Source organism: Pseudoliparis swirei, chromosome 15 (genome assembly GCF_029220125.1).
Source record: "Pseudoliparis swirei isolate HS2019 ecotype Mariana Trench chromosome 15, NWPU_hadal_v1, whole genome shotgun sequence".
In the NCBI taxonomy this organism is placed as follows: domain Eukaryota; kingdom Metazoa; phylum Chordata; class Actinopteri; order Perciformes; family Liparidae; genus Pseudoliparis; species Pseudoliparis swirei.
This window is the reverse complement of record NC_079402.1, coordinates 12580246-12606450: the sequence shown is the minus strand read 5'-3', so window position 1 is coordinate 12606450 and position 26205 is coordinate 12580246. Positions and strand designations below refer to the sequence as shown.

Below are 26205 nucleotides of genomic sequence, written 5' to 3'. Positions count from 1 at the left end.
GTCAAACGACTTTCTATTTCTGCACAGCGCAGTCAACTGCGCTGTGTTTGTCGCATCCTATTTGAGTTTCTGTCACTCAGTCGATTTCATTCACAAAACTTAAAAACAAAACTTTTTATTGCAGTTCAGATTTCTTGATTTACATTTTTTTTAAACTGAACAGTTAATTTGTGTGCGTGTGTGTGTGAAAGTGCTTTGTGTTATCAAAGAAAAAGGCCAATTTTGACTCTGACTTGAGTCCTGAAGACTTTTGTATTCATCATTATCTCCAGTGTACATGTTGCAGGAGGCAGGAAACCGCTGTGTTGGATTTGGCATAATTGATCAATTACTGCACCGCCTCCTCACACGGTCCTTTCATGTATAACCTCCGTGTTGCTCTACGTGACTGTCGGTCTCATCTCTTGTATATTTCCAGGTGGAGAACATCCTCCTACATGACAAGGGTCATTATGTGCTGTGTGACTTTGGCAGCGCCACTAACAAGTTCCAGAGCCCGGAGACTGACGGAGTGGCCGTTGTGGAGGAAGAGATCAAGAAGTGTGTGCCTCTTCTTCTGTTGTGGCGATATTCATAGCTCTCATTCATTAGCACTCCTTTTAGTTATGGCTGCAAAGAAACTGGTTTTCATTCATCATGAGTAGATTTGTTCTCATTTTACAGACTAATTGAATCTTTCACCTCATAATTCAAATAGACTGCAGGGTTCTGCACAGCACTGTTTGGCTTTGTTTGATGCTACATTAAGTTTGTAATGCATAAAATCGCTACTTTCATTTGCAATTGTGTGTTTATACTATTTCTTCCACGTCTCCTTTCAGGTACACCACTTTATCATATCGTGCTCCTGAGATGGTGAACCTCTACAATAACAAGATCATCACCACAAAAGCAGATGTCTGGGTGAGTGAGGAGGACGGACCTCTGTGATACTCGTAGAGCAGTAACACATCCACTGAATATATCTTAGAAAAGACAATTACCTCCATTGAAACATGATCATTGTATTGATTTTGGTATAACTTGTTAACCTAATACCTATCAATCATAGTTCCAAGTTGGACATCGTGGCCCATGACTAATATTAAACCTGTTGATTTATTAAGTAGATATATAACTTTTAGGGACTATTTGTTCTTAAATGGGTACTTTAAAAGTTGCCAATTGAATACTTTTTAACATTGTACCCGCTGGTATTCAGAGAGGTAAAGGTATTTGTTGTGTGACGTACTGTGTGTTATTGATATTCTTTATTAACTCTCTCCTCTCCTGTGTTGGGTGTGACGGGGCGTGCATGGTGTGTTCTTCTCCAGGCGCTGGGCTGTTTGCTCTACAAGGTGTGCTTCTTCACTCTGCCCTTTGGTGAAAGCCAGGTGGCCATCTGTGATGGCAGTTTCACCATTCCAGACAACTCGCGCTACTCTTATGACCTTCACTGCCTCATCCGTTAGTCCTTCTTCAACCTTAATTCATGTTTTCACAAAGGCATGCGCTTGTGTTGCGAATACTTTTTGACTTTTACAACTCTCCACTTTCTGAGTCACGCCGTCTTTTTTCTTCACGATGTTTCTCAGGGTACATGTTGGAGCCAGACTCAGACAAAAGGCCAGATATCTACCAGGTGTCCTTCTTTGCTTTTAAAATGGCTCAGAGGACCTGTCCCGTCCAGAATGTGAAGGTCAGTGTCTCTCAGCACCAGCGTCCACTGCAATTGGAAATGCTTGGCGTTCTCATCAGAAATTGATTTTCAAGTCGTGTCAATGGTTTCTGCCATGTGCTGTCTGCCTGACCAACCAGTTATCACACTGTGCGAGGAGGATCTGACCTATTTCATCAGTTTCAAACAGTGAAAAATGCTCGTTGATGATAGTCTTCATTCTTCCCAACTGCAACAATTATGGAAGTTTTCATTGTCCGGTTGTTTTTGATAAAGCTATCCTATGGAAATTCAATTCCTTTAAAGATGTTGCATTTTTCTTTCTATAATCTAGAATTCTCCAATTCCTTCTAAACTTCCCGAGCCAATCAAAGCGAGTGAGGCTGCGGCAGCAAAGAAGAACCAGGCTAAACCCAGGCAAGCATAACCTGCTTCCCATTAACCCTTGTGTTGCCTTCGGGTCAATTTGACCCGATTCAATGTTTCACCCTCCTGTTACCTTTATATTGACTAACATATTTTACCCTTGAGGTCAATATGACCCCAGCTATTAAAATCTCCAGAAAATTATTAGAATTAAGATTGTTTTCCAAGTTTAAGTGTGAGGTACTTTATGTTTGTTTGTTGACTCCCGAAAGAACACCGACATTAAACATTGAATCGGGTCAAATTGACCCGAAGGCGACAGGAGGGTTAAATATTGAATCGGGTCAAAATGACCCGAAGGCAACACAAGGGTTAAAGCTGTTGTAACCCGACATTTTGTGGAAGTAATTAGACGCAGTCAGTGTTTGATACTCATTAGATAATTATGTTAACACTATTTGCCACGATTACCAAGAAGGCCAACGTGCTCCCTTTGTTGCCAGACTGACTGATCCAATTCCCACCACTGAAACCTCCATCACTCCTCGCCAGAGGCCCAAAGCAGCCCATACCCAGCCCGCGGCTGGCATCCTACCCATCCAGCCTGCTGCTGTCACCCCTCGCAAGCGGGCTAATCTCCCAGCTGGTGCAGCCCAGCCTGTGGGTATGTACAGAGCTCCTATGTCCTTATTCTCATATCCGTTGTAGTGAAAAGAGTCTGAGCTCTTGAATAAAGATGTGCATAGATACAGGAATGAAGACTGCAATTTTGCCGACTACAGGTCAGTGGTTAGCAGGTCCGACTTTCAATCAGATGATCAGCGGTTCGATCCCCGGCTCGATGTGTCCTTGAGCAAGACGCTTAACCCCGCATTGCTCCCCATAGCTGTGTCTACGGTGTATAATTGTAAGAAGCGTCAACTAAACTGCCTTGTGTATATATTTTGTTTCCTCTGTGTATTTTAGTATTCATACCTGCAAATTTGTCACCTTTCGGCCAAATTCATCTTTTTTAAATCAAAATAGGTCATCCACGTGAATAGTGCAGATCGGAGGAGTTTTTGTTTTGGGGTAGGGAGGGGGGGGTGGGGCGGGGGTCAACGGGGGTTATGAGATTGGAGTGAGACACGGAAAAAATGCGATGTGGTGATCTTCGGCTTCGGCTTCAACATTTTTTTATTTATTACTGCTAGATAGATAAATATACCAGAATCGTATTTATTGTATTGAATTCTGGTATCGGGTATCATGATATTTATGGCAGGTATATAGAAGTTCTAATTTTAGGGTCGTGACAACCAGGTAGAGGAAGGAACAGAATCACGGAACAGAATCACGGAACAGAATCACGGAACAGGCTCAAAGCTCAGCAGAGCACACAAGTCAAAAAAAAGGAAGTTGGTTCATGAATGACTTTAACCATATTATATACAATGACAATGTAACGTTGTTATTAATATTATTAGGGCCCAATCACTGAATTATTCAGAGGTCCTTTTTTCTTGTCACCTTTTCACCCCTTATGAGTTTGCAGGTATTGGTATTTAGTATTGTTATTGTGTTTTATTTGTATCTTTTATTAATGCTCTAATGTGCACCCGCTGCTGTGATCCAGAATTTCCCCCACTGTGGGACTAACAAAGGGATATCTAATCTAATCTAAATTAAATGTAAATTAAGACTTGTACAAATTAAAGCAATCTAACCACAACTGTAGACATTTATTTCTACGTTTCCTGAGTCATTTGTAGTCTGTGCTCTTTTTAACATCTCACAGGAGTCGGCTTGAACTTCTCTCAGCCAGCTGCAGCTCTGCAGTCCCAGAAGGCTCAGCCTCCAGTTCTGCCCCTCGTCCAGTCACAGAACAATTCAACTCAGGCTGTGGCTCCACAGAAGCAGGTACTTACCAATACTGACCAATTATTACTCACTGACCGGACAGAGGAGCTTTTTGCAGGTGCAAATGAATACAAACCGTGAAACGTATTGTTCTATGCAAAAAAGTGACAGAAGCAAACACCTTGAGGGAAGTCGAATGCATGTTTGTCTGTTTGTGTCGGGGCTGGCATACATGGGTCTTCACATGAGTGCTGTTTGTTTAATCAATTAGCAGTTTGATGGAAAACTAAATACAACAGTGTTGATAATTAAGTCCTTCGTCAAGTTAAATTGGTGTTTCCAGTTTTGTAAAAATGAGGATTTGATGCCTTGCTCGGTTTTGAATGATTATAAATCAAATCTTTTTAGATCTAGGTCTTATTGGTTGGCCTTATAAAACAAGCAATTTCAAACCTTACCGTGGGCTTGTGTCTAAATCAGGAAATCAATTAATTGTAAGCATGAATGGATCATCAAAATATGCATTATCAGTCCGAAACAAATATATATTCCCAGCTGCTCACGGAACCTGGAGCACTAATTTAGTTGAGCTGTTCTGTAACTGAATGAGTGACGTCTGATTCTGTCAAATGTCTTTGTGTGACAGCAGGTGCAGCCAGCCGCAGCTACAGCAGCAGAGACGACAACAGCAGCAGCAGTCGTGTCACTAGCAACCAAGGCTGACGTCCAACAGCAAGCACAGCCAATCGTCCAGCAGCAGACCACATCTCCCTCTGTGGTCAGCGCCACCTCCCAGCAGGCGGCTCAGACTCCATCGAGCCCGACTCCACCTCAACGCCCAGCTCGGCGCAAGCAGGCTCAGCAGCCACCGACTCAGCTGCCAACGCCTCAGCCTACACCCAGCAAACCGGCCTGTGGTCAGACGCCTGTATCTCAGCAGCAGCAGATGACTCAGCCATCAGCGACCCAGGCTCAGCCCGCCTCCACTGAGATCAGCCAAAAAGCTGCTGAGACGGTAAGTGGCCTCCTGCTCACCATCCAGCTTCAAACAACATCCACATCGCTGTAGAGCTGTCGGAACTGACTTCCCTTTTTCTTTGTCACAGTAATAGTTTAAGTGGCATGGCCTGTGTCGTCTACATCCGCCTTGTTCCTTAGGTATACACATATTGTAATAATAGTTACCTTTCAAATAATGTTGCTCCTTTTTCTGTTTCTTTGGCCTGAGACTTTTTGCCTTCACGATATGTGGTTGTGATTGAAATGAAAAGTTAATAACATGACCCGTGGACACATTTGCGTCTAACATTTAAACACATTTGGCTGAGGCTTTCTGGGACTTGTGAGGACCTCTCTGGACTGTGTCTTGATCTCGTGTGTTTTGCTTTCCCTCCTTTCCTCTCGCATCAGACTCCACCTGCTTCTCCAAAGACAACTGAGGAGCGAGGCCACCAACGCACACCGAGTGACGCCACAGCGAGCAGCGCTGCTGGAGTTCCAGGGAGCGACTCCTCCCTGCAGCCTCACGGAGCTGTCGAAGAAGCTGCCCTCATCCAGTACGTTGTACTGGCATAAACCGAAAGCATAGTTCAAATTCAAGTTGCCTGGTAGTTTATTCATAATATTTTGTGCGGATCTTTACCCGTAGATCACTTGCATCTCAACCAAGCACCGCCCAGCTTGTTGAGCTTGGTGTTGGTAAAGGAGATCAAGAGCAAAACAAAGATGGACCCCCTGCTCTTGCACCTGGTGATGCCACCAGCCCCCCCACATGGAACCCTTTTGACGATGACAGCTTTTCCAACTTTTCCAACTTCACTGCAGAGGAATTCAAAACCGAGGACAAAAAGTCTACTGGTACTATTATGAGTACTTCCGTGATGCATATGCATATGTGTGGTATTTGTCATATGTTGTAAACTGTTAACTGTGAATTTCCTTTTTTTCAGACCTACCTTCAGAAATGGAGCCATCATCCTCAGAGGAGTTGATACCAGGCTTGCAGGCCTCATCTGTGGATCGTACACTCCAAGATACCGGTATGTCCCAGCTGTCTTCAAATGCACTTTTCTTCTTCATGGACCTGAACTCTGAAACCCCAAAGGCCCTTTCGGGGCATCATCACAAACTCAAACCGTTACTTCAATAATTTTTCAGACTAACATAAGAAATGTAAAGATATTTTATAAAAAGCAAATACTTTGTGTGAAAGCAAAAGCATCGACATTTTATGATCCGATAAGAGAACTAAACTGAGTTGTCTGAGCAATTGACGCACATATGTAAGTATTATTATTGTCTAAAATTGTAATTATTAGCAACATTTCTTTTAAAAACAATTGTGTGAGTTGTACAGGAATCAAAAGCGTGGCTTTCATGTAGAATGTTTGTTTGTGACACGCAGCGCTACTGCACGGCCCTGTGAAGACAGACATGAATCCATTTTCCTTATGTAATGGCTCTCAAAACCTTCACTATTTTAGTCATTATTATACAATAAGTGTGATAAAGCTTGAAACACCTATATAATAATGATAATGATACACAATAGGAATTATATCTTGTTAAACTGCAAAGAAAATATTTTGTTTTTACGTTAAACTAATTAGATGCTAGTTGTGGAGGCGTTTGATGATTTTTCTTTACAAACATTTTTTATAATTTCCATATTTTATTATGACCCTGCTGTCCTCGACACTGAACGCTTGTTACCACAATTCTTTGGCGAGGTCGCTCAGACGGAGACTTACAGTAAAGATATCTCGATAGGTTGTTCCCCACTTCCATACCACTGTTGTACTAATGCATTTTACGACTTGAGTCTGAAGGAATATAATGTAATATAAACCTGTTAATGCACCTGATCATTAATCTGATCTGCTTTCAAAAGCAAGCTGCCAATTGTGCATCACGTAAATAAAATAAAAGGGTTTGGTCATGATGAAGGAAATGCAACATTGTAATGACATTACTCTAATGACGTTAATGTAGAGTTCTGATGGTGCTGCTGCTGTACTTAGCAAATGTAGCCACTGATTAACTAATTGTTTTTAATGTTTTCTTTAATGAGAAACATACTGTCTTCTGTAGCACTGCTGCTTAGAGTCTCACATAATCTAGACATAGAGAGCTCATTAAGTTTAATTTGGTCTGGTGATACAAATGCACTTATGGAATTTCTGTGTTTATGTTGACATGTGAATTAAGTGGGAAACTGGTTGTAGTTTAGTTTTCATAGTTTTTATTTTTAATACCAGCTACAGATTAAAAAAAGACACACTTGGTATGCATAGTTATAATTGGTCTAAAATATAAAATACTGCTTCCTCCCTTATGTAGACTCTTTGTTGGGCTTCGTAATGGATTATATGGTCTGAGCTTTGCCCTCAAACACGGCTTCTGTTTCCTAGTTGAAAGACCATCCACCCTCCTGGATGTGGACTCAGGAGCCTCACTGTTGGTGGTCCCGGATCCTTTTGGGATCCTCGATCTGTCAGGTGCTCCAGGTAAATATCTCTCTCCGCGGATCCATATTGCACAAAAATACGCCTTAGTATGGTCAAATTATTAATATATACAGGATATTGTCCAATTAAAAAAATTAAATCATGATATATGTTATTTGAGAATTGTAATGTATGTGTTGATTGTTCTCATTAATCGTACGTAAAATGAATAAATGATCAGAATGAATAATGACATTTTACTTTGAGCCTTTTACATTTTTGAAACAGCTGATAGTGTTATTGCACTTTGCTGAAGTACGTCTCCTTTACCGGTTGTAATTCTTCATTGCCTTCAGAGAAGCTGATTGAAGGACTCAAATCTCCAGACATATCTTCACTCATGCTTCCCGACCTCTTGTCATTGTCCGATCCCTTCGGTGGCTCCGTGGAGGATTCTGCTAAAGTTGTGCATGTGCCATTGCTAGCAGGCATGTATTTTGTTTCTAAGAGCTAAACATGTCTTCAAATCGTACAACTTTGTAACGAGTAGCAGTGACCTAAGTCAGAGGGTCAGTGCACTATTGAACTAACCTTGACCCTCTTTTCTGGCTACCTTTGGCTTCGCAGACCCTCTCCTCACAGACGACTCTCTCCTGGACTGCTCTCTGATCTCTGGTCTGTCCGCCCCTCCAGCACCGAGCAGTGCCACCTCCTCGGTCTCTTCTGCTCCCACCTCCGCCGCTTCTGCTCTGGATGATTTCAGTCTGTTGTCTGGAGACTGTGCACAGCCTGTAGCAGGTAAGCTGTATGACTCTGAAGACTTCCTCAATGTCGGATCACTCCACTTAGGTCCTTGGATGGTTTAAAAATAGTTCTGACCGAGGTCAGCTCCGTGTGCTGAACTACAAACTCTTCACTTCCCAGTTCTGCAGTTCATTGTTCTGTATGGAAACAAGTTTTCCATCGATATAGACAGATAGCGAACGTTGGTCAAATAAATCAATGCAAAGATAGGAGGCGCCACCATGGAACTCAAATATATGGAGTACAATGTCTCCCTTTTGGTTTCTGATTTATTTATATTTCAAACGAGAGCACAGGCCATGTGATCTGCAGAGCTGATATTCATGCTTTAAAACACCAAAAAATACAATTTAATTTCAGTTAAAGCTATTGTCAACCCCAGAGGGCAGAAAAACTACTTCAGACTTTGAATAGTCTTTAATAGAGTTTTGATATAACTTCATCCATTAAAGGCAAGATAATTCTTCTAAATGTTGTCCATCCACTGTGGTGGTTGTCCTGTGTACCACAGAGTGATGGCCGAGTGCTTCTCTTCCCTCTGTCCCACATGGAGAGCTCCACAGCTGTGGCTCAGGCTCTTGGCTGCTGAACGAAGGCGTTTGACTGTTGTTGACGACTCTGAATCGCAGCCTGGTTGTGTGCACCAGCTGCATGATCCTAATTACTGCAGCTCCCTTCTCATAATATCTCATGAAACACGCTCTCTACCGCTGGAGAGCTTCCGATATGGTTTTACAGGAACTGCAGGTTTTATGAAATTGTTTATTCTGTGATAAAGAGTCTTATTGTCGTTGGGCTAAATCATGTGTTGATAAAGCATCTACTCTGCAATGATCTAATACAATAAATAATCTTTTTATTCAACTTATTTTCCTAAACCTTTTACTCACTCAACGGCATAAATGTGCTTTCTTTTGACCGCCCACCTTTCTGTTCTCCTCCGCAGACTCGTCTCTCCTGATCTCAGACTTCGAGCCGCAGCAGGCCGCCGCGGAGGGAGACGCCGAGGACGAGTTTGACCCGATCCCCGTCACGGGCCGAAAGAACTCCCAAGGTGAGTCTTTACATTCTCCACCCGGAGGTACAGGTGGGTCACGTTGGTCTTTAGGATTAAAGACACAGTGATTGGCTCTTTATTGGGTTTCCCTCGGTCACATGCTGATTTGATGAATAAGTAATAAAGTCGTAAAACATACTCGTCACAGGATCAGGTGCCTGCACTATTTCTGCATCCTCAAAATGTTTTATAACCAGTCGAGATAAATGGGTAAATTATGCCCTCTCCCTTTCTCGCTCTCTCTCTTTCCCTCTCTCCTTCCTTGACTGCTCTGTGTGCTTATCGTGACTCCCGCTCCTCTGCTTCTCTCCTCCTCCTCCCCCCCCCCTCCCTCTGTTTGCCTGTATTCGTCGTCGTCGTCCCCCCCCCTGTTTCTCCGGCCAGTTTCAGGAGGCCACTCGCGCAGTAACAGTGGCGGCTCTGAATCCAGCCTGCCCAGCTTGGCCCGCTCCATGCTGCTGGTGGACCAGCTCATCGACTTGTAGGCGGCGCCCCCTGTAGAAGCTATAACACTGGATCATAGACTGGCATAGCATAACGGCAATCAGCACTGTTGTCATAGCTAGATTCCCGCACCCCCCCGGCTGTCATCTCCATTCTAGTTCCTCCAGTAGAAACGTCCCTCGCCTTTCAGTGCTTCGTCATACCTGTCCTCTCCGCCGCGTCAATTGCATTATCTGGCTTCTCTTCACCTCTCATCTCTCACCCTCTCACTCACATTTTCTCTTTGTTGTCGTCTCATGTCTCGCCCATTGGGTTAAAAAGTGGCCAGTACACTAACATCATTGTTTCGAAACATTAACCGTGACATCTCTCTGTCGATCTGGATGTATTATTACGATTGAGTTTGAGCAATATTGCATTATGTCTAATCGCAAACAATAGAAGATCATTGTCGTAATGTGCAATAGGCATGGTTATAAGTGGTTGTAGTAATTATCGTGCACAAGTGAAATTGCTGTCGTTTGCCTTTTTAAAATTATCCTCCCCACATTTATTTGCACATTTTAAAGTAGGAACCATAGAAAAGTTGAATGACCATTTGTTCAAATTGGGTCAGTTTATTTCTTCTATAAACGGGAAACTTAGTCGTGTAGCCTGATTTGCACAGTAGCATAAATGTTACCTCCTGTCTCAACAACCTAAAGCTCCATAGATGGAAGGAAAAATCCAAACCTGGAAACAAAATGTCCATAACTACCAGACTGAGTCATTGTGATGAACGGTCCTGAAAATAATGTGTGATCAAACTGCTGACTGGTGCAGAAAGTATTTCAGCTTCACTCTAAATATTTGCTGCTGTTTTCATTTCATCCTTGAGGCAAGCAAAAGGTTTGGGAATAAAATGATGAATCTGGTTTATTTAGGAGTGTTTATAGCAGTATGCCATATAGAAAGTGCATGAAATCATGACAATAATTTGAATAATAAAGTAATAGGAAATAGTAGAAATGCAATACTTTTTATCTAGAGAGAGACCATTCAGGTACATGTTTGGCACCAAGAGAAACAGTCTAATATGGCATAAAACATATATATTTTACTCACTCGCACTTTTTGTTTAATACCTACACAAGCATTCATTCCACATTGTGCAATCTTTCCTACATTCCTACCATTTTTCACTCCTAATTTATGTAAATAGACATCTGCGACCCCTGCAGGCTCCTATCCAGACCATAGAGATGGTTATTCTTCCCATGTAAATATTAAGTCATGAAGCTTTACTTGTGGAAAACATATTGCTTTACTTGTGAAATCTCTCATATATCCATATATATCTATATAGATATATCTATAGATATTTCTATAGATGTATAGATAGGTCTATATATCTATAGATATATAGATGTATCCATGACATTGTTTTCCTGTTAATAAATGTTAATATGAATAGAGTGTTAGAGAATGAATGTAAAAAATGAATATTAGTCTTTAATAAAAAAAATCTCTGATTCACCATAATCACTGAATAATATTGAAGAATACTCTATATAAATATTTCATTCCTCTTTGTGGAATTGTGTGTTGAGAAAGTTTTTTTTTCTTGGTTATATCTATTCAACTATTGTCAGTAAATTAAAATCCTAGTCTTTGTTCAACCTGGAGATTAGACTGAATCCCATGTTTTATTCCACCACCTCTACCTTTGTGAAAAGAAAGTGAGCCTGTGTTTTGTTTGTTTACACGGACAGATGAAGGATTATATTTTTATTCTGGAAAGCGGGAGCTTGACCTCGAATCTCAGTCCTGTTTCATTTCATCGCTAAACTCGAAACCTTTTTGGAAACGTGTACTTTGTAAAGCTTTGTTTTGCTCTACCTGCTTTAGTGATCACAGAATTCATATCAAAAAACGCATGGCAGTGTTGTTGAATGTTCCGTTCACGTGTGTTGGTATACAGTGTTATGATAAGTATGTATGTGTGTGTGTGTGGAGTCAGAATTGTTGGATGTGTTTTCCAGTTGCCCACTTGTGTTGTTGTTTTCTGCAAATATGGCCACGGTTGAGTTGTCATTAAAATCTCTTCTGAAAGCACAGCCCCCCTAAATTCTCTCAGGAAGTCCGAGCTACATCTGAGAGTTGGGTGCATGTTGCCGGTCCCCAGGGGAAGTCTGCGCTCCATGTTACAGTCGAGACTATTTGTCTGATGGTAAATGTGTGAGGGGCTCAGTTGAATCTGGAGATGCAACACTGAGCATTAAGTCAGCTGTGCAGGCTTTGAAACCATCAGCTCCAATCAGCACACGTAGGATCCACATCAGTTCTTAGGCATGCATGTTAAAAGACTCCACCACTTTTTTCATTTCAAGTGATGGTTTTTCTGACTTAAAATAGTCCCTTCTGGAGGTGAGCGTTAAGAGACATTTAGTTTTTTTGTTTTTGAAGCATAACAAGAAATGTTACAAATCTGCTCACATCTTAATGGGTTTCCACTTGCTAGTTACATATATTCAACTTGCATAAGTGTAACATCGAAGGCAAGTTAGTCACCTTTTTGAAAGACAAGTCCTGCAGTACCAGATAAATCACCTCAAAACCATCAACTCAAAACTGAATACATGTTGTTCTTTGATGATAAAAGGTCACCATCATGAATTTAAACCTCTTTGCTTTTGTCCTATTTTATTCCTTAACCCCTCAGATGTTGACTTATTTTGTGTAGAACTCTGGATTTCTCTTGATTTTCAATGACATCGTCTGGTCTTTGAAAGAACATTGACGAGAGCTGAAAACGAGGAGAGTTTCAAAGCAACTGTATTTACTGTAGGTGCTGCATGTGCAACTAAAGGCTTACACACCTTTTTATCATCCTCTTTACGATCCTCGCTCTGAACAACATTCGTAGTGACTGTTTGAACCTATGCAACTCCCGAGCGTTCTCCCTGTAGCCGCCAGTGTGCTGTTGTAATCGGTGAAGCAGGTCGTGAGATTATTATGAAACGGACGCCCCTCATTTTCTCTGTTGTTTTGCCACAAATGAAAGCTGATTCTATGATGATATTGAGTGTTTTTTTCTGAGACACCTCTTGTCTTTATGGCCCAAACCTGCATCAGAGCTGTGGTATCGTGTGCTCCTTCTATTTTTGTGAGATAATTAAAGAATTATAAACGGATGGCAAATAAAATACAAATGTGAATGTCAATGTGTTGAGTATTGATTGTAAGATTGTCTTTGTTGTCCAGGATAGTGGTTGATGTAACTCAAACAAAATAATACTTATAATTACTGGGTTTATAGTGTTTTGGCAGTAAAAGAAAAAATATCAGCCGTGTAAGTATTTTGCCCATTTTGAACTTTGCTTAAGACATCGTCTTAACTTCAACCTCTTCGTTAAGTCTGTCTTCAGGTCTTGGGAATAACTTACTTCTTTATTTATATATGAAAACAACTTTTTGGGTGAGATGCTCAGGGCTTAACTTATCTTGTCAGTTATTTGTTCATTTTAAGCAATTAATTCTGTGATGCACTGATCACATTCTTATTCTGCTCACATAGCAGGTTAATTCCACTCAGGTAAGACCTTCATGCCCCATTAAAATGTCAATTTATCTTTCTTTACCTTCCAAAAGGCTTTTATTTTTCACTTGGCTAACTGGAGTAGAGTTAAGTCAGGGATGCACCTGTAGCTCAGTGGGTTCGGATCATTTCTGACCAACTAATCAGACAAAATCATCTTCTTGCAGAGAGTTGGTCTCCAGCGAGCGCTGATACGTATTCTTTTCAACTCTTAAATGTCCCATTCCGTCCAAATCTCTAATAACCAAAAGGTAATAACAATTGTCTCATGTGTTGATGTAAAAAAAGAATACTGAGTATGGTACTATATCATTATTGGAACTGAAGTATTTATCGACCTGAAGAATGCAGGACATGGCGTGCAAAGTTTCACATCACCCATTTGAGCTTGCAGATAGAGGATGTTCTAAAAGAACAAATGTTCACTAAAATCCAACTCAATTCCCCTGTGACCACTTTTAAGTTATTGGGTTTTAATCCTAAAAAATAATTAGCACAAGTGCATGTAGCAGAGAACAAAGTTTAACGCATACATGTAAAGAATACAAATGTAATCCCTGTGCATTCATTTCTGTTGTTAATATCATAGATGGAAAAATATGTCTTTAAGATTCAGAGGTCTCGTGTATATCTGACCGCTCTCTCTCGTGTTTTCTACATACAGACCTGCAGAGGGAGCTCAACAGTCACGCGCTGCCAGCCGCCCGGGAGCCCGCTGTGGAGAAGCAAAGGCTGAGGATGCCGCAGAGGACTGCTGCATGTCTTTATAATAAACACATGTTTCCATCAGATGAGATGATACATCACGCAACAGCAGCTTCTCCCACTAGCCTGCCGCTTCCACCCGTCAACCAGGTAACCCAGTTCTCCCAGTTCCAGGCCCCAAACCGCCCAGTCAGCTCTGATGTCTTCCAGTTGGCCCCTTTTAAAACGCCAGGAAAGGAAAGCAAGATGACACTCGGCAGCTCCTCCTCCTCCTCTTCATCTCCACCTCCACCTGCTGACGCCTCTGATGTTTTCCTCCAGGCTCCGTTTGGAAAGAGGCAGGAAACCAGCGACGCCGACGCCGCTAACGCTCTCATACTAAAGTCTGCGTCACGGCAGATTCGAACCAGCAAACGGTGTCCCCCGCTCCCAGGATCACCTCCTGCCGGTCCTCAGTCTCTGGGGGTCCATGCCCTTCCTCTGCTCCAGCAGCCGGTGGCGGTGCACCGGGTCGTCTCCAGGATCGGTCGGCGGGCCGCCGTGGGTTCGGTCGCGGTGGGGCCTTTGTACTCCTGGACCATCGTGGGACGACCTCTGCAAGACCCGTTCACTGGGGCACCTTTCCAGCCAAGATGCTCTCAGGGGAAACCTTGATTATATCATCGCTGCAGATATGCAGAGCTCAGTCGCAGTATGATCCAGAGTTCTAATGTAGTTTAACTCTTGGCATTATTACTGCAGTATTAAAACAAGTAAGTTATCCTTTTACCGATTATGTACCTGTCTAAGATTAATGTTCTACCTCAGTCATGTGATTCACAGCAATGCATCATTCAGCACTATGAACAATAAACAATGCGAACTTGGACTAAGGCTTCTAAGATGACCATGAAGGATTGGACCTGGACTGGATTTTAAACTGAATTTAGGATATCAAAAAGGGTTTTGTCAGTCTATCTATCTATCTAACAAACAGTTCTATTTAAATAATGAGTAAAAGCATGAAGTGGGTTTGATAATTGAACATATAAGTGTTTTACTGATAACCTTGACAAACATTACTATTTGCTGTAATATTTAACAGCCTCTGTTTAAGTATTTGTATTCTAATCAGTTTGGCAGTGATTGCACGTTCTAAACTTTTCTAGTTATTTGTTTCTTATGTTTACACGTAGATTACGGATTGTGCCTTTTTAATTCCAGTAGTATGGTTTTTCCAAAAATGTCTGCAGGTCGTTGGTCACTATTCAGCATAAATGTTGCAAAACATACCAAACATTCAGCCGCAAGCCAAAGAAACCACTGGAAATAAAATGTAGTGGTGTGAAATGTCTACCAGAAAGTTGAAGGACAAAGCATATTCATGCAGTTAATGCTTTCATGTTAACGAGTAAAAACACAGACAAGTGTCTGTTCGGCCCCTGGAGAGCCGGACTGGAACCAGTGACGTTAAGATTCAGAAGGACTTTAAATAATTTCTGCTCAAGTTACCTGCTTAATAATTGTTTGCAGGTTTGTGTGCTGCCATTTTCCAACAAACTACACCAGTGTTATTGGACCTTTAGAGTTTAGAGTCTTGAAATGATTATTACCTGCTAATGTTGTTTGTCTTTGGTCTTTTCGTCTTGGTGTTTTAAATGAAACATGTCATGTCTGTGGTTAAGAGATGACGGGTCAGAGAGGGTTCTAAACAAAGTACCAGCATCGGCTCCACCGAGCCAGCGTTGTAGTAGGCCTACGTTTCTCAAAGGGATACCATTTAAAATAATGCTTCTATAGTTTTGCTTCATACTTTTTCACTGATGAAGACTTGTTGTAAACCATGCGGCCTTGCCATGCTCAGTATTTGTATATTCATATGTTACCTGGAAATTAATACCAGACCAAAGAAAATGTCATCAGTGAAAACGTAACTGATTTTAATAAAGGTTTGTAAACCTAACGACATCCTGGTCTTTGCGTTTGTTCCTCATGGGTGACGTTAATATTCGGGGGTCCAGGCTGTCATGGCCTGAGTTGGGACATTATGGCAAATGCATGTTAACATTTTAGCCATTTTTTAAGAAGAGAGCAGCAGGACCTTGATGAGGCAACGTGTGCTGATAGACTTGATGTTTACTTTATGAGTCCCTATTGTTCTGTACGCAGCAGGATGATGTTGCTCAACGGTTACAGTCTTGTCATTAAATCTGGGACAGAGAGGCCAAATATAATCTCTCAGGAAAGGTTTTTAGTTTATCTTTATTTTAATTTTTCCACATTATATAGACAAACCAAAATGCAGAAGTAAAATGGAAACAGAATCACTGTAAACCAGGCGTCCGTTGGGCCCGCTTTGTCAGATTGAGCCCCCAATAAACCACTAAAACATGCAGGTTAGAGTTTAATCCTCTAGTTGAGGAGGAAACAGGTAAACTGAGTTTGTGTGAAAGATGAGCTGCTTGTTTTGATTTAACAATGTGGCGATGAAGAGCACATGGAAAGAGAGAAGAGTGAACCGGGCAGTGAGCTGATTTCATCAGAGTAAACATGTCAGATGTGTATACGTGAATGTACAAAGATAAGGCTGAGGCTCTCCTGTAAATGAGTCCAGCAGCAGCCAATTAGATCCAACAGCGGAGCAGCTCAGCGCTGATTGGCTCTCACAACGCAGCGTCCTGGTTCTGGTTAGAGGCTCAAGCACACACACATATATATATATATATACACTACCGTTCAAAAGTTTGGGATCACCCAGACAATTCCGTGTCTTCCATGAAAAATCACACTTTTATTTATCAAATGAATATAAAATATAGTCAAGACATTGACAAGGTTAGAAATAATGATTAATATTTGCAGTATTAATTTTGTTCTACAAACTTCAAGCTCAAAGGAAGGCCAGTTGTATAGCTTATATCACCAGCATAACTGTTTTCAGCTGTGCTAACATAATTGCACGGGTTTTCTAATCAGACATTAGTCTTCTAAGGCGATTAGCAAACACAATGTACCATTAGAACACTGGAGTGATAGTTGCTGGAAATGGGCCTCTATACACCTATGGAGATATTTCATTAGAAACCAGACGTTTCCACCTAGAATAGTCATTTACCACATTAACAATGTAGAGAGTGTATTTCTGATTAATTTAATGTTATCTTTATTGAAAAAACAGTGCTTTTCTTTGAAAAATAAAGTCATTTCTAAGTGATCCCAAACTTTTGAACGGTAGTGTATATATATATATATATATATATATATATATATATATATACATAGGCACGTGCACAGGTAGAGCCCTAGTGGTGCTCAAGCACGTGCCCCTTTGCCCTGGATGAGAAAAGTGCCCTTTCTGTATTCATGTAAAATACACATTATTGTGGTCGTCATGCTCCGGTTTATTTTTTCTGTTTTTTAGATGTGAGACGGGAGCTGTTCTTCCAGAAAGCCCGTCGGCCCAAAGATGAACGTTACGATTAAAGTCTCCGTTTGATTCCTTCTACAGGTTGGAACCGACATGCCACGTTCAACGAGTCCAGAAGGCTGAGCCCATTGTCCAGTTGCTGGGAGGCGAGGAGCTTCCAGACGGACTCCAGGAGCTGCTGGACGAGGTGCCGGCTCATGTCTCCTGTCCTCAGCCTCCAGAGGACGTCATTCATGCTGCTGAGGTCCAGCGGCTGTGGAGACGTCTTCCTCCATGTTGTCTGTTCTTTGGTTGTTTCAATGTTCTCCATCCAGTTAGGAGGTTGGTCTAAAAGCATCATTTCATATACTGCCAGGTTCTGTTACTTCCTCTCCTATTTTCTATTTTTGTCAATGACAATCTTGTAAATATAAATGTATTGCTTTAGTTGGATTATTTAGAGTGAAGATATATGTTGGTATTTGTTACTGATATGACACGTTTTGCCATGTTGGATTTTTTGTACGATAAAATATCTTTGTGGTCATTAAGCTATGTTTGGCAAAACAAAAATATAATCGTCTAATCGTTTATCCGTTATGAAGATGAAAAATGAGCACTGGCGTAAACTAATAATATTTTAGACATTAATTATTAAGAATCAACACAATAAGTAAATATAAAAACTATAACATTGTAGTGCATAAGTCTCAACCATTAAAGTTGATTTATAACCCGATATGAACATCATAACAGTGTTTGCGGACCCAGTAGTTTTGAATAAAAAGACATTTAGATGTTGCTGTACATGTATTTATTAAAATCAGGAGATAATCTAAATACTGTACACAGTTAACATGAATGTACAGGATTCCATGCGACAAATGAAAGCATTATTATGTCTTGTTCCGGCTGAAGCGTCCATCTTCTTCACAGCTGCTTCCTGTGTGGGCGGGGCGGGCGGTGTCAGGGGGCTGGGTGGACGGGCGGGGGGGGGGGGTCCTGATTGTACTGGTTCAGTGGTCAGCTGAGGGTGACGGGTTGGTTGACGTCCTCCCTCAGCTGGGAGAGAGACAGAGGAGTCCTGCCCTGTGAGACACAAACACCAGACATGAATACGTTTGAACTGAACCACACAACCTTTACATTGTTGTTGGATCTGGCCTCCAGTGATGGGATCGTATTATTGATACTTCTGTAGTCTGAGTGAGGGATTACTTACTCACGCCCACTAAAAGAAAGACAACCGCCGCGCCGCTCTTCATCTGGTCCTGTAGTCCTTCATCCTTCTAATGTGGTCCTCCCTCGTCGTCATCTTCTTCGTCGTCGTTAAGGAGATCCTGGTAGACTCTTCTGTGTCACAGCAATCGATACCTAAATAAAAAAGTATAACCACGCCAACCAGCCTTCCCCCGCCAGGCGCAAGGGAAGGCTGTCTGGAACTTTATCAGTCCTGCCGGGGCAGTCGGGCGAGTCCTCTTCCTGCTCCTCCTAGTAGACTCTTCTGGTTTCTGGGGGACTGGGGCCGGAGCTTCTTCAGGACGTTCCACAGTAAATATAAATAACAAAAAGCACTCTTTAATGAGGCGAAACAGTTGCAAAATAAACAAGGTCCAAAAGGGGCAGGCAGAGGATCATCGGTCAGGTCAGGCAGGGTCGAAGCAGGCAGGATCAGGAACACGGACAGGACGACGGGAAAAGGACACGGAACCATAGACAACAATCGGACAGCAGACAAGGGAAAGACTGACACAATATATAGGGGGGGAAACACAGGTGTACGACATCAGACTAACGAGACAAGAGTGGCTGAGGGCAGGTGCAGGAAATTAAACAATTAGGACAGAGAAGACACAGGAGACAGGAGACATGGAACACAGGAGAAACGGAACAGGGCGTTACAGTACTCCCTTCTTAAGGGACGGATACCAGACGTCCCAAAGGATCAACAAGGGTGGGTGGAGGGGAGCCGGTGGAGGGACCAAGGGCATGGCAGAAGCAGTCTGGGGGGTGGGCCGGCGGGCGATTACCAGGCGAAAGGCGCGCCGGAGGGCGGGCCGGAGTACAGGGATGGGTAGCTGGGGTACCGGGCACAGGAGAGGCCGGGGTCTGGATCCAGCTGGGATGGCGACGGGACACTGGGAACTGGAGGCGGGCAAGGGGGGGACGGGGACGGGACAGTCTAGAGTGGGACGGGGGAAACGGCCGGGACGGCAGTGGAACACGAGGAGCCGGGACACAGGGAACTACCACCGAGCGGGAAGGAATAGGAACAGGAGGGACTAGAGCCGGCCGGGGCAAAGACGGGGCACGGGGAACTGGGACCGGCCGGGACGGAGACGGGAGAGAGGGAACTAGAGCCGGCCGGGACGGGGAAGGGGCATGGAGAGGTCGGATCGGCCGGGACTGCAGCACGGCGGAGGCGGCAGTGGGAACCGTCGGGGGCTGCTGCACCGAGGCGGCAGCGGGAGCCGGCGGGACACAGGGAATGCCGGACAGGAACGCCGGCGGCTGCCAGGGGCCAGTGGAGAACGGCCGGGGCTCCGACAGGCACGGCGAGGGCTGGTAGCCAGACAGGGCTGGCGGCGCCGACCCATCAGGCGACCGGGAACCGCAGCCGGCCCGCACCGGCTCGCTTAGAGGAGCAGATCCCTCAGCTGTACGGTCAAAGAACTCTGTTGGTCTTGGAGCTCCTTGTACTTCCCAGAGATTAACCGCTCAATTCTTAAAAGACGCTCCTCTTGCGTCTGGAGAGCTGAGCGCACACTGTCCTCTGCTGAGCCAATCATGGTCCGATTGTTCTGTCACGGGGAGTGTAACGGGGTGAGGCTCAGGCGCAGAGACAGGCTGGACGAAATATAAATAACAAAAAGCACTCTTTAATGAGGCGAAACAGTTGCAAAATAAACAAGGTCCAAAAGGGGCAGGCAGAGGATCGTCGGTCAGGGCAGGCAGGGTCGAAGCAGGCAGGATCAGGAACACGGACAGGACGACGGGAAAAGGACACGGAACTATAGACGACAAACCGACAGCAGACAAGGGAAAGACTGACACAATATATAGGGGGGGAAACACAGGTGTACGACATCAGACTAACGAGACAAGAGTGGCTGAGGGCAGGTGCAGGAAATTAAACAATTAAGACAGAGAAGACACAGGAGACATGGAACACAGGAGAAACGGAACAGGGTGTTACAGGGACAAGTGTATTACTTACCTGATAACTTACCTGCGGCCCGGTCGGCGCCGGCGCTGTCGGAGCCTCATTCGCATGAGTCGGCAGAGTCGGAGTCGGATGAGTCGCAGCCGGACCTCGTCTGGGGATAAATAGCTCAAGACACACAACAAATCCACATACGCATCGACAAACCGATAGTGTGCACCGTTACCTTCCCCGACAAACCTGATGACCACAGGGGGGCCAGGAGCTCCAACGTAGTCGCCACCAGCTGGAGGGAAACATTTAAGGATTCGTCATGCCATGAAATATTTCAGGATTACATTGAGCAATAATAAATTCAGATTCCAGCTGCTAATCAATCAGTTAGCAGGTCAATGTACAACCGTTTAGACTCGTGAGCCACACCTTCCAGACTAAACAATGATTCATATCTTCTCACTTTCCCCCTTTAATTGTGCCGTGCTCTGAACTTACCACCGTAGTCGATTCCCAGGGCTGCCGCCGGGGGGGAGGGCGGCGGCGGTGGAGCTCCAACGAAGTCGCCAGCTGCAGGGAAACATTGAAACAGGATTCTTCATTCAATAAAATAGTTCTGGATTACATTGAGCAATAATAGATTCAGATTCCAGCTGCTAATCTATCAGTTAGCAGGTCAATATACAACTGTTTAGACTCGTGAGCCACACCTTCCAGACTAAACAATGTTTCATATCTTCTCACTTCCCCCTTTATAAACCTTTCATTGTGCGACAGGAGGGTTAATTGTTAAAGAAATAGTTCATGGGATAGTATTAAGTAAAAGGGGCAGATGTTTGTTGAATAAGTGACGTTTCAGTCAAACAGTCAAAACAACTCATTCTCACAATCAGATGCGTCTCTAACACACCTGGTGCGATGACCTCACACTGACGCATGATTCTATTTCAGTGTTAAGAATATCTTTTTTCAGAAATGTCAAGGTAAAATCTGTCATATTTGATCGCCTCTAAATAAAATAACACTGTTTTAAATCCCCTACACTAATAGTTAACACATACCACAGATATCCAGCGACTTTTAAGACATTCCGGTCCTCAAATAATCATTTTACACGGAGAAACCTCCACCACATCTGTATTTTTCAAACAGGCCCCTTGACATTGTGAACTGTTCAACTATAAACTCAAAAGGTTTCACTGATTTCTCAACTGAGAACGTTTTAAATGGTTTTAAGGTAAGAATCAAAAACAAAAATGCTAAATATAAATATAAATATAAAACTTACCTCCGCGCAGCGCGTACGCGTGCTCCTCCATTCTCCGGCTTCTCGGAGGTCCGCGGAAGAGGAAGTCAGGAGCTAGAACGAGATTCAAGGATAACTTTCAGCTAGCGGTCAACAGCTCGAGGAGTTCGCCTCACAGCTCCGGTCAACCAGAGGGCTCAAGCTCAAACGTTTTGGACCGCTCGTGCACTCCCATCAGTTAACTCTACTTAACAAGCAAAGCACCGCGACAACGAGCACAGAGCATTTTAATGTTAAATAAATCACTTTCATATGATAAAGTAAAAGGAGCAGACGTGTGTACAATAAGGCCCGTTTCAACGGTCACAACAGAGCAGCTCAGGGTCACGCGCAGCTCAGGTCAGGCGGCCCGCGCGTTCCCGATGGTTACCATGGTGCCGAGTTTATGCATTTTACAGAGTATATTTGAGAATTCTATAAAAATGGTTGAGGCGCCATCTTTTTTCTGTAATTTCAAAGTTAAATTTCGACATTTTGATGCCTTAAAACCAAAATAAAAGGGGTTTCGAGGAGTTGCACTAATTGTCAACACATTCCGCACATCTCCTGACATTTTCAAGACATTCTGCACCTCAAATCTCATTTTACACGACGAATCATCGACTGAGTCACTTTTCACAAAATATGTTTTCCCAAAATGTCCTGTCAACATTATAAACGTTAAAACTCAAAAGGTTTCACTGATTTCTAAACTGAGAACACTTTTATGGATTCAAGGGGATACGTTAATAATAAAAATGCTAAATTAAATGTAGAAATGGTCTTACCTTATGGTCCAAATCACAGCCCGGTCGCTTCAGCAGGGGCTCGTCCGGTTCTCGGTCTCTCGTAGTCCGGATCTCGTGTAGTTCTGTAAGACAACAAGTTTTGTTTCCAACAAAAAGACTCAAGCAGTGCAAAAGTCTCAGTTTCCTTCACGGGTCTGGGTTCACAGGAGGGTTCACAGGTGAGGTCCGCTCGTGTCAAAGTCCAAAGGGCAGAATCAGAACGTCCGCGGCCTTAAATACCCTCGGTCCGGTTTCCATGGCATTGACGTGCGTGCGTGCGTGCGTGCGTGCGATTGAGCAATACAGAGGCATTATTTATTTCCCCCATATTTTTTAAATATATATTTGATTCATACGAGTTATTATTATTATTATTTTATTTTTTATTATTATTAGTAGTATTATTCTAAGTATTATTATTATTATATTATTATTTCTCAGTTATCTGTTGCTATTCAGTAGCTGTATGAGCTGTAAAGCCAAACTGTATGCTAGATGAAATATATTATATTATATATTATAATCTTATTATTTCAGAAGGACCATGTAGTTAAAACAAATGTCACCATTTGATGCACTGCACCAGATTGTACTTGGCAGATGGATGAGAAATAGATGACGCGGGCTTGCAGGTGTATGGTCTTCCGACTAAACTTTTATTTATTTATACTTACTAACATTTATTTGACAGCTATACGTTTCCCCTCTCAACTTCTTGAAACTGTTAGAGAGGTCAAATGATTACTTTCCATTACCTTTTTCGTAAAGTCTTCAGTCCATTTGTTCTTCTTCTTTAAACAAATAATGTATTCTTTTATTTGGAAATATTAACAGGTACATAACACAGTAAACATTAATTGATATTTCCATTGTTTATCATCCTTTTGTTGAAATATCAGATAACAAACCCACTCCTCCACCACTCCCACTGTATACACTAGAGTACAGGACATTAAATACATAAACAATACATACAAAGAGGTCACCTCATTTCGCCGACCCAGACGTACACACACACACACACGCACACGCACACACACACACACACACACACACATACATCTGGAACATCTGTATGTAGACACACCTGCACAGAGTCAATACCCAGTATCACACAAGTACAATATATCCAGAAATTAAATGACAACATGAGTTGTTCTTCTTCTTTGAGTTTGGGCAACCTATTATACCACATGTCTTGGGGAATAGACACAACTGAACATCAGAAATAGGATAATGTAAATCGACAACTGGCACATCTCCGGCTCAAGATTTATTTCCCAGGGACGTAGACACATTTTTTCTTCATTAATCAGTTTTTAAGAATAACACTTACTCTCTCTGTCATCAATTCCCCCCAAATGTGTTTAGATATCTGTCGGGGCATTTATTTGAGTTCTTGTGAGAATTTCGCCTCGACATGCTCCGCGGCGCTCATGTCTTCAGCTCTCACGACACAATGTGTTTCAGGTGTTTCGTAACAACCAATTACTTGCTCACTTCAAGTTACAGCGATCAATAGAAAAATCATTTTGACAATGGGTGTCCCTTTTTTGGGTTTAAGCACCTGCCCCCTAAAATGTCTGTGCACGTGCCTGTATATATATATATATATATATATATATATATATATATATATATATATATATGTGTGATGTATACACATGTACATACATAAATACATGGTGAACTAATCTTACATCAGGTTGTTCAGCTGTAGTAAAAATAAAAATAAATAAATATACACTTTTATTAATCCCCAAGGGGAAATTAGTTCTCTGCATTTAACCCATCCTTAGTTATTAAGGAGCAGTGGGCTGCGGTGAAGCGCCTGGGAAGCAACTGGGGTTCAGTGCCTTGCTCAAGGACACTTCGACTTGCAGCTAATGGGGAGAGCGGGGATCGAACCCACGACCTTGCGGTTGAAGGACGGCCCTCTTACCCCACTGAGCTAAAGCCGCCCCAGACGACATTGAAGGCCTAGGTAGAAAATGCACGGCCCGCCACTGATTTTAGTAGATCTGAGTGGAACAGGATTCTGATGACTGGCTTATTGCATAATTCCAAACTCTAAAAATCAAGTTACATTTTTAGTATTTAGAGAGAGACTATTACTATTGACCCAAAACGGAAACTATTTAGTCCAAACGGTTCCGAATTATTAATAAAGTAAACGATTGTGAAATTGTTTACTTTATTAATAATTTGTGATTTCTCGTTCTGTTGTGCCACCCACTTTCTAGACTTTTGCATATTTCCTGCAGCCAGGAAAGCAGAGCAGTCCAGATGGGCTTGTTTGACTCAGCAAATTCCTACAGTTTTTCCATAAGCATCTAGTGGTGACCAAAAATATAGTTTATTTGGAGACATGTAAGGGCATCATTTCCAGCTGTGACAGCCATTTCAACCACAACTCAACTCTTATTAAAGATGTAAAGCCGTATGTGTTCTTTAAGCTGCACATTTTCTGACAGACAATGCAGCGCCTTCTGGGTTTTTTGAGGTTTATAGGTCCCCAGAAATGTCTCTGAAACCATACGGGCATAAAAGCCAACTTACAATGTATAGAATCCCTTTTGAGTGTATGTAGTTGTCTATAGTCAGATACAGGAGCCTGATTTTAAACTTCTACATACGGTATCATCTTTCATTGCTGCAGACACACACAGGTGTGTTCAATCATGGCTGATTAGACCTGATTAGACCTCAGGTTGGATTTACACGGAGAGTCTGATGTCTCCGACCATAATGCAGCAGTAAAAGCCCTCTACTCTGTGTCTGAAATCACTCACTGTTAATATAGACAAGTGCACTATCTATTTATAACCACCTCATCATGGGAATCTTTGTGTTTTTGTTACTTGAGTGAGCTGTTTTTTCTTCTTCACAGAGCTGAGCAGCACGTTTTTACAGTACGAACAAACCAAACACCAGCTTGCGATGGAGCCGTCGTAATTCAACCAACAGCTGCTTGGCACGCACACGGGACAACTTGTAGTGGGTCACAGTCTGTGGTTCGTACCATACACCCATGTGAGTTTATACTGCTCATCAAACTACAGTTGTTAAATGTCTGCAGCGTATGCATCATTCTAACAGTTAACATGTTATTGTAATAACTGATTAATTACTGTGGTGTGCTTCCCATGATAACATGATGGTGTTTCACCTGCAGAAAGCTATTCAATGTAGTGAATCCTGTTTTATTGTTACTAATTTGCTTCACCTTTTTGGTCTAACTCTTGTTTATAGGATCTCATTGTTTTTCACAGCTTCACTTCTGCTTGCAGTAAAAGCCACCTGCTGTCTTCAACACTCATTGGAAGTGTTTCCAGCTGGGTGCTCCTACATGCACAGTGAGTGTTTACCTGCATGTAAACCTCGGACATGGAGACGCTTAAAGTTGTGAATTAATCCTAAACTGTCACCACTAACCAACAGATTGAACTTGAGTGCTAATAAAATGTTTAACTTTTCATTTTTCTGATCCATCATACATGAACACATGCCATAACAAGACTATCGACTACAGTGCCCCGCGACCCTAAATAGGAATGTGATGTTTAACTACACCTGACATTATAAGTCTTCTTATTCAAGCAAGTAATTAAAAGTGTATTTTCCAAAATGTTACATAAAAAGATAATGATGTGACAAGTGTCATTGTCCATGGAAATCAAACATATAATGCAACA

At 42.5% G+C, this 26205-nt stretch overlaps 2 protein-coding genes across 9 annotated transcripts in view; one reads left to right on the top strand and one right to left on the bottom strand.

The window, feature by feature from the left end:
* The window catches only part of LOC130205348 (AP2-associated protein kinase 1-like), a 29948-nt gene extending 4274 nt beyond the window's left edge, over positions 1 to 25674 (top strand). Inside the window, exons 5-22 of one of the 8 annotated variants that reach the window (XR_008833900.1) lie at positions 419 to 540; positions 822 to 903; positions 1314 to 1446; positions 1575 to 1678; positions 1992 to 2074; positions 2527 to 2687; positions 3801 to 3922; positions 4509 to 4877; positions 5273 to 5418; positions 5511 to 5719; positions 5812 to 5901; positions 7273 to 7368; positions 7665 to 7796; positions 7936 to 8106; positions 9059 to 9166; positions 13855 to 14045; positions 17383 to 17622; positions 25401 to 25674. Coding sequence is in view for 6 of the 8 variants with exons in the window: in XM_056432661.1 (XP_056288636.1) it covers positions 419 to 540; positions 822 to 903; positions 1314 to 1446; positions 1575 to 1678; positions 1992 to 2074; positions 2527 to 2687; positions 3801 to 3922; positions 4509 to 4877; positions 5273 to 5418; positions 5511 to 5719; positions 5812 to 5901; positions 7273 to 7368; positions 7665 to 7796; positions 7936 to 8106; positions 9059 to 9166; positions 13855 to 14549 (2823 nt within the window). In the remaining 2 variants the exon portion in view is untranslated. Of the gene's footprint in view, positions 1 to 418; positions 541 to 821; positions 904 to 1313; positions 1447 to 1574; positions 1679 to 1991; positions 2075 to 2526; positions 2688 to 3800; positions 3923 to 4508; positions 4878 to 5272; positions 5419 to 5510; positions 5720 to 5811; positions 5902 to 7272; positions 7369 to 7664; positions 7797 to 7935; positions 8107 to 8623; positions 9167 to 9553; positions 12817 to 13854; positions 15838 to 17382; positions 18083 to 25400 lie in introns of those variants that run through there. The other 7 variants (XR_008833899.1, XM_056432664.1, XM_056432663.1 and 4 more) reach the window with 7 other exon arrangements.
* LOC130205690 (uncharacterized) lies at positions 18078 to 21756 on the bottom strand. The gene is made up of 5 exons (XM_056433187.1): positions 21726 to 21756; positions 20936 to 21007; positions 20670 to 20729; positions 18503 to 19979; positions 18078 to 18369 (listed from the first exon to the last, which is right to left on the bottom strand). Exons 1-4 carry the CDS (start codon positions 21754 to 21756, stop codon positions 19195 to 19197), a joined length of 948 nt encoding a protein of 315 aa, XP_056289162.1. The 3' UTR covers positions 18078 to 18369; positions 18503 to 19194.
* Positions 25675 to 26205: the final 531 nt, after the last annotated feature.